Below are 7,921 nucleotides of genomic sequence, written 5' to 3' on the forward strand. Positions count from 1 at the left end.
GTTACCATTTTTATGGATTAATATAGTATAGGCAGTCAAATCTGAAAAACAGGAAAAAACTTATTAGAAGTACTCATGCAAACATTAGTTTAACAAGTATCTTCAACTGTGTTAAAACCCAGTAATTGCATCCATGTCTCAAGCTGTGCTCCCTTTTAAGCATGCACTGCAGTAGTTTTACCAAACCAAAGAAAGACAAAGTGACACTGTTGTTATAGCACATTCCATTTCATAAGAATCTAGCAGCTGAGGGGTTTTTTTAATTGTTCATGTTCATTTTCAGAAGAGTAACTGGGGGTAGTCCATTATGTAAGCTTAGGTAGCTTATCAAAAGCAGAATTTCAATCGTATTCACCTGAATGGTGGTTGCTGTGCTTCTCCACTTAAGGCAGAGAAAACTTCTGACAGGAAACACTGGATTCATGCAAACTCATTGTTAACACACTGCTTTCACCAGCATTTGTCTGTATTACAAGGAACCAATAAAATTCAAGACCATCTTCAGCGCTGCAGGGCAACCAAACACTAAGGAGAAAAGCTCGCCTTACTGCACATCAGGCCAGGCTTATGATGCAGTGCTAGGAGTATCTCAAACAACAGTCAATTACACATAACAATTCAGACATGGTACCAGAAACTAGTCCCCAGCATGAATCTGACCAAGAAAAATATGTTTGTTTTAGAGTGATTATACACCCATACTCAGAATTCCCAAAACTCAGGCTTGAGAACCTGAACAAACAGGAACTGTGATTTCTTGAAACAATTCACCTGTTAGAGATCATGTTCAAACAGCTGAAAGCACATAGGCTTTACTGGACAGCCAGTTTCATAACTAAACCTAGCAGGCAAAGGCACTGACATCTTGGTGAAACATTCCCACAATCTATTTTTCCCTTCCTTTCTCTATATCTAAACCAAATACTTCCAAAATGCTCATTTCAAGATCTTAGTGTACATCCTCAGGTTTATTTTGGGGACAAGAAGGAGAAGGGGGAAAGGAAGTAGGTATATTATTTATTATTATGTTCTGCAGAATAGCGGAGCAATTGGGAGGCAAAGAGGTGGGGAGCATGCTGGATTTCCTAAAAACAAAACAAACACACCCCCACATACCCCCCCACACATACAAGAAACTAGAAAAAGAGGATGTCTTATTGCTGGCTACAGCTGCAGTGGTGTTAACTCCTGGCTTATACAAAGTACCATAAGCTTTAATATATGGGCATATTACCACTAAAAAAAAAACCACAAACAAAAAACCAGCCACGACAAACCAAAAACATTGTCCATGCTCAGGGGCCTTGCTCCAGACACTCCAGTGAGTGTTTTGCATAGCTAACTGAAGCAAGCAGAGGAGATTGTCAACTTTAAGATTTTCAGAAGATGGACAGACATTTTTAGAAAGGATTCAAGCAGCCTGAGTCCCTAAAAACTAAGATTTATGAGATCATTTATAGGTATATTTTCTATGCACATTCAATAGCACAAACAGCTGCCCTCCATCTCTTCTTGTTTGGGAGAAAAGAGTCCTGAAAACTTTCCAGCTCCAGATGACATTAGTTTTCAGGCATATGACTTTCTTTCACAATTTCTCTCTCAAAAGATTTCTTCACAGCCACTTAATTAAAAAAAAAGTTGTCTTTCAAAATGTAAGCTCACTCAAAATGCCATCAGTGTCGTTAGCCAGCAGGCACACACAGCGCTTGATTTTTTTCTTTTTTTAATTCAGCTACTTTAGATTACCAAATCAATCAAGTTATTCACAAGATACAGTAACACGTTAATTTTTTATTTAAAATATCCCACTAGCATTATATACATACTAGAACATCATAAAAAAGGAGGTGCAGCAACCTAATCTCAGAAGAAATTGATAGTTAAGTTTAAAACATTTCAATTGCCAAGGCATACCACACCTTCCTCGTGCATGTATAGAAGGTTTAGAAGGTAGAGAACTAAGAGGCAACAGCAGAGGTATAGCTGAACAGACAGTAATGACTGCAGCAGCAGGGTTCACTTTGAGAAGGTCTGTTTGAACGGACATATTTGTCTGTTCTTACAGACAAATCCCTGACAACATTCTGCCCACAGATAAGGAAACTGGGTAACAGAACTTCAAAGACCTATATATGACACCTTAGGCAAAACTTTTTCAAAACACCAACCCCCCATCACAAAGGGGTGGAAAGCAATTAGGAATTAAATACAGTTAACTTGCCCTTCTTGCCATTCACTGCCACACCCCTCTAAAAAAATTCTGCTAGGAAAGAAGCAGGTCACAATTGCAATGGAGGAAATAAGATGCAGCAAAATTTTAGAATAATTTAGCTTCTTCCACAAGACACGCTTGAGCAGACCAATTTCTCTGCAAAAACTGTATCTTGTTTTGAAAGAAAAACTCTTAAGAACTATGGAACAGTTTATTGCAGTTATTCAGACTTGCCACTTAAAACTGGTTGCAATTCTTCACGTATTTCATCTAACTGTAGTTCAAATTTAAGGAAAGAAGAGTGTTGAAGAGGAAGAGGTGGTGTTGGGCTTCGTGGTTTTTTGGGGTTTGTTTTTTGTTGTTGTTGTTTTCTAATACTGCAGACTTTGCCTGAGGCATTCTTAAGTTAACTGTTTTCTTTAACCCGTTGGCCAAGTGCAAAATTTTTGTATTTTCTCATCACATTCCTAGCTGTTATGGGTACAATTGGTCTTCCCAGTTCTATGACTCTACTAGTCTACGCTATCTTCAATGAGCTCTGATGCTCGCAAGTAATTTTGGAAATCTGTCTGCTTCTAGTGCTCATTGGTATACTCTAGACAAACAGTTGGGGGCAGCGGGAAGGAAGAGGTTGCAGGGGGGTGGGGGAGGCAGTGTCGTTTGTTTTCAAAAAGGAGCTACTGCACTAGAGGCTTCATCCTCAGAATTCCCATGAAACTCTCCTAGCCCAGGACAATGCCTCTCTGCTACCCATTTCCTCAAGAATCTACGTTCAACTCAGCTGCTTATGCAAGCCAAATTTAAAATGCATGAATGAAACATAGTTTCCAAAATTTGTATTATAGTCACATGCAAAGAATACTTTAACTTAGTGGATTCGTACACACAGCTCAAAGCAGGTATATTTTTAAACACTGATGAAAAAGCAACTCATACCTTGCCATGCTTTTCTATAAAGAAAACTGACAGGAGAAAGAAAATTCATCATCCACTAATGAATCAACAGGCAAAAACCTATCAATAATCACAATACAGTGAAGCAAAAAGCATGATATGGAACTGACTGCTTGAAGTAATTTCAGGAATACTAAGTTTCAATCAATTTGCTAACATATTATACAACACATTAAACAAAACTTAATACTTGCATTAAGTTACATGGCTCCACACAACCCAAACACTTTGATTGATCCATGCTATCTATATATATATCTATATATTTCCCTAAGAGCAAGTAACTTACACTTGTATCACAGTATTACAAGTTTGCTTACTTTTTAAATTTTTCCTGAAATATTTCTGTGCAATTCAACGCGTACTATAAAATCTCTATGAAAAATATAAGCATTCAGTGCATGACAAAACATGCATTCTTAGGTGCTAGCAAAAAATATCTGTATCATTAAAAAAACATGCACATGTGCCATAATAGATGGCAATAAATTAGGATGCAACTGTGTATATGGTATGACTTGAAATACTGAAAAGTAAAATGTATCAGCCCAAATTAAAGCGAGGAAGATTCCATGTTGGTCATCAACAGATGAAGGTTTCAACTTTCCACAATGGAAATACCTAAGAATGAAGGACTGCAATAAAATAACCCCTCCTACTGGAAAATTTACTTGCTATTTAAACATACACCACTCAGAGCCTAAAAGCTAAATGACATTCCTGACGTTGTGGCAACACATTTGGAAATATTTCAGAAGCATGTAGCTACTTAAATATTTCAAAATCCTGACCACTTAAGTCTTCAAATGTATTGCAAAATATCTGTACAATGAGACTGAATCATCTCAAAAAACCTTTTTTCTAGAACATGCATGTTACATATGTGAACTATTTGTACACAATGGAAATATTGTAACAGAAATTGCTGCTCCCTGCCTTTTATTATTTTATTAAAGAAAAAAAAGAAAAAAAAAGAAGAAACATACCACTGTAATTGGGTAGAGAGGATTCTGAATTGACAACAGGAGAACTTTATTTCCACCAGATGGGTCATCAGTATTCCCTGGCCGCGTAATCCTCTTACTTGTTGAGTAGTTGAAAAAGGCTTGCTGTCCAGCAATATATACAGGTTCATCTGCTGCAAACGTTACACATTTCTTTGCACTTTCTACATTTTCGAACTCCACCAGAGCCTGGCGCTTAAATGGCATCATCATGACATAGCTGGTGAGAGAAACATTACAGTAAGTTCTCCTATATGCTTACTCAAAACAACTCCAAAGTCCCGTAACTCTCACATATGATACGGTTTTTCTAAACAATTCCTAACAAGGACATAAAAGGAAGGTATGTCTCCCTGCTCGCACTTCCCAAACCTGGTCAACACATTTCTAAAGTATCTGCACAAAACAAGAAATTCAGCTACAAGATAAATAAGTAATAAGCAGTTTTCCTGAAAAAGTTTAATGCATAAGTGTTCAACCAATACAACAGTTGATCATTTACTAACTTACTAAAACTACAATTAATATTTAAAAAAACTTGCTAAAGCCATTTATGAGGTAAAGGATCAAAGTAAATGCAAATTATGAAATACATTCAAAGTTGATACATTAAACATCTTTGCTGTTGCTAAGAAATTTAAAATACTATTTTTGACATAAAACTACCTTAGAGGAAATAAACAGAAGTATTCTAGTTAACCAAATTCAGACACAGACAAACTCAAGAAGCTTTGTCAGCTGATTAAGTTTCTGAAAAGTAAAACTCTCAGGCTAAAACGTATCTATTTGTATTCCTTAACAAGCTTGTGCTCACTTCATTTTATTTATTTTAAGATACTGGTACAAGTATAATTCAATTATTTGAATATTAAGGCAGTGAAAAATACTATTGTACTATTTACAAAACCCTATTTGACTTCAATATATGCATTTACTTGAAAAGAAATGCACGTTTCCAAAAAGCAGCACTCAAAACTCAGAGTGAACTGGCTCTACCCATTCACCTTTACTATCTTGTTCACAGATGAGGAATCTTTAGGCTATATGACCTTTGTAGGGGCTTTCTGTGAATAACCATCTCATTCTGAAGCTCCTACTATACCACAAGCACTCCTCCCATACAAAACCATAGGAAAAAGCATCATCTGCTCTGTGGCCCATCCTTATTTTTTGTATATTCACTCATATCAAGACAACCACCCTCACGCTGTTCTGCAATTCAGTTTAGCTACAGCTCATATTAAGGCCAGGACTAGCTGTGCTACTGAAGTCTGAGAGCAGACACTAGGGCATGCAGACAGTGCAACTCTGCTTGACCAGACTCGCCAGGTACAGAAACACAGAATCTTTGCACAGCTAAAAATCTTTATACTTTACTATTAACTAAGTTCTGGGTTTCAAATGGCTGTCACCATGTATTTAAAGAGGTCCAAGAGACTCTTAAATAAGGCTCCCAACTTGTCCAGAGACATGACTTTATACTGCTTGACATACCATATGGTTCCAAACTTTTCAAGAGCTTCCACAAGATCTGCTTCCACAACTGATTCGCACAGCCCTCGGACATGGACGACAGGAGAAACAGAGACTTTGTGATGACTTCCCCCGGCATCCTAGTAATGAAATGACATTTTAAAATTCAACATAAAACAAGGAATACTGCTATCATTAACTAAAATTAAATATTTGGCAGACACTACACTGGGTCCAGAAGCAGCCATCTAAATGTACAATCCAAGCATATTTTAAATAATTTAACTTTTCTTTTGAAACAGATTGCCAAGTTCAGTTGTTGAAATCTACTTAAAATAAAATGCTTTGCAGATTTAATTAGTGTGTTTGCACAGGCAAAATTTTTCTAATATTAAAAAAAGCCTATTTAACACTTTGTTGAATTGCAGGACATCTTCTACCCTATTAGTTAAAAGCATAAAAAAATAAATACGTGGACATGCACAATAGCTAAAATATTTCTGATGCTCTTCCTGTTTGTTTATACCAATATCTGTTTGAGACACGGTAGGGGGATGAAAAAGCAAGAAAAAACAAGGGCAACCAGTAAACTGAATGAAAATTGATTATTTTTCTAATGTACACAGAACTTGCCCCACAATGCAAGAAAATGACAGTTCCATACTACACTTGAAATAAAGCCAACCTCCCTTCTAATTCTGAACAATCTTCATATATGTTTTTAGAAATTCACAATTTGTGTACATATGGGCATGCTCTCTCTTTTCACCCCAAGGTTGACTACCATTAACAGATTGAGCCGTTGTACATTAGAACACAGAATTCCCACTATGAACATTTTTCAGAGCTACTGCTATGACTTCAGACAGTCTCAGTTCTGTGTGACTGAAGAATTTGGGTTGGAATCAGCTCATCTTTCCATGCAAAGCCTGAAGCAGGGCTGAAATTTACCTTACATATTCTAAGACATGGGGGTAAAAAAAAAAAGAATGAAACAATGTAAGCCAATAATGAGATAATCAGAGAAAGATTAGAGATAATAAAGGGCACCCTAAAATATACTGTAGTTACCAGCACCCAAATTTCATAGGTGTAACAGCAGTGTAAAGTTAATGTATTCAAATTTAGCAACTACATCAATGTGTATGATCTAACATCAATTCTTGTTGAATTTTCACTTTTTCATAAGTAGTACTATAGCATCTTCTTGAACTAGAGAGAGATTCTCATTTGCAGCACAAAGGAGCATCCAGCTCTAGTAATTAAGTAACCACAATGATTGCTACTTCTGCTACAGACATTCCTCTCTTCCCTATCTGTTTGAACTACAGATTCAAGGAAAAAGCCACATTCCAGATAAACACACAAGACTCAATTTGTAGATAATTCCTGTGTTCCATACACAGCTCTTCCAAAACAATTATGTATTTTTTTCTTTAAATCGAGGATTTGACCATTCTGTTTGAACCAAAAGTCAGCACTTCAGACTTCATCAGATGTCAGAACAATCTGCTGTGTAATTTTTTTAAGCTTAGCTTACATTTTATTCATTTCCAGTATGAAAGCATTTTAAGTGGCAACACATTGAATAAGAGCTGTGACACTTGTGGGAAAACATCACTAGAGATATTTGCATAAGATACCATATATCCTGCATTAATCAGCTGAGGTCTACAGCAGTAGCAGTGATAAAAGTAGTCACAAAAAGTTAATACTTTGAACTGCAAATACTTAGACAATTGCAGAAGGAACAGAACTACAGAGGTTTTTATTGTCAGCTTATATGTTCTTTACCCACATACACACTTTTCAAAGCTAAAAGAAGCACCTAAGGAAACCTTCAAAAGAAAACTAACAATAATTACCAGTTTTTCCTGCAAAGTCTAGTACTCTAAGCTGTTAAGACAGCAGGCACCTTTACTTTATTTACAGTCTGCAGAACAATCAGAAGTTATTAAATCAATTATTCATTGCCCTGCATACTTGTTACTATATTAAGATCCCAGTTAATGCTAGGGGTATGCATTTTCTTTTGTTTTCTTTTCTTTAATGCACTCAAGAAATCTCACCTAAAAATATTTGTCTAATCAGATGGCAAATATAAGCAATGATTTTCTCACTGAAGCAAAGACTGACTACAAAGAGCTACCTTACTTAATTAGCACCCCCATACATCAAGTCAAGCTTTTCAGAGAGTGGATCATAACAGAATGGTATTTCTCTCTCCCTCCCCTTGCCAGTTCAATCTTCTGTTATAGTTTCAGTTCATGTTTCTTTG

At 36.3% G+C, this 7,921-nt stretch overlaps 1 protein-coding gene across 1 annotated transcript in view; it reads right to left on the reverse strand.

The window, feature by feature from the left end:
* Nucleotides 1-5,777, reverse strand: part of HNRNPLL (heterogeneous nuclear ribonucleoprotein L-like) — a 23,539-nt gene extending 17,762 nt beyond the window's left edge. The window contains exons 1-2 of the mRNA XM_009333716.1: nucleotides 5,665-5,777; nucleotides 4,153-4,390 (exon numbers count right to left, since the gene is read on the reverse strand). Of these exons, the coding sequence (XP_009331991.1) occupies nucleotides 4,153-4,383 (231 nt within the window). The 5' untranslated portion in view covers nucleotides 4,384-4,390; nucleotides 5,665-5,777. The remainder of the gene's footprint in view (nucleotides 1-4,152; nucleotides 4,391-5,664) is intronic.
* Between the last annotated feature and the right edge of the window lie 2,144 nt (nucleotides 5,778-7,921).

The sequence above is a fragment of the Pygoscelis adeliae genome, unplaced genomic scaffold (assembly GCF_000699105.1).
Source record: "Pygoscelis adeliae isolate BGI_AS28 unplaced genomic scaffold, ASM69910v1 Scaffold621, whole genome shotgun sequence".
NCBI lineage: Eukaryota > Metazoa > Chordata > Aves > Sphenisciformes > Spheniscidae > Pygoscelis > Pygoscelis adeliae.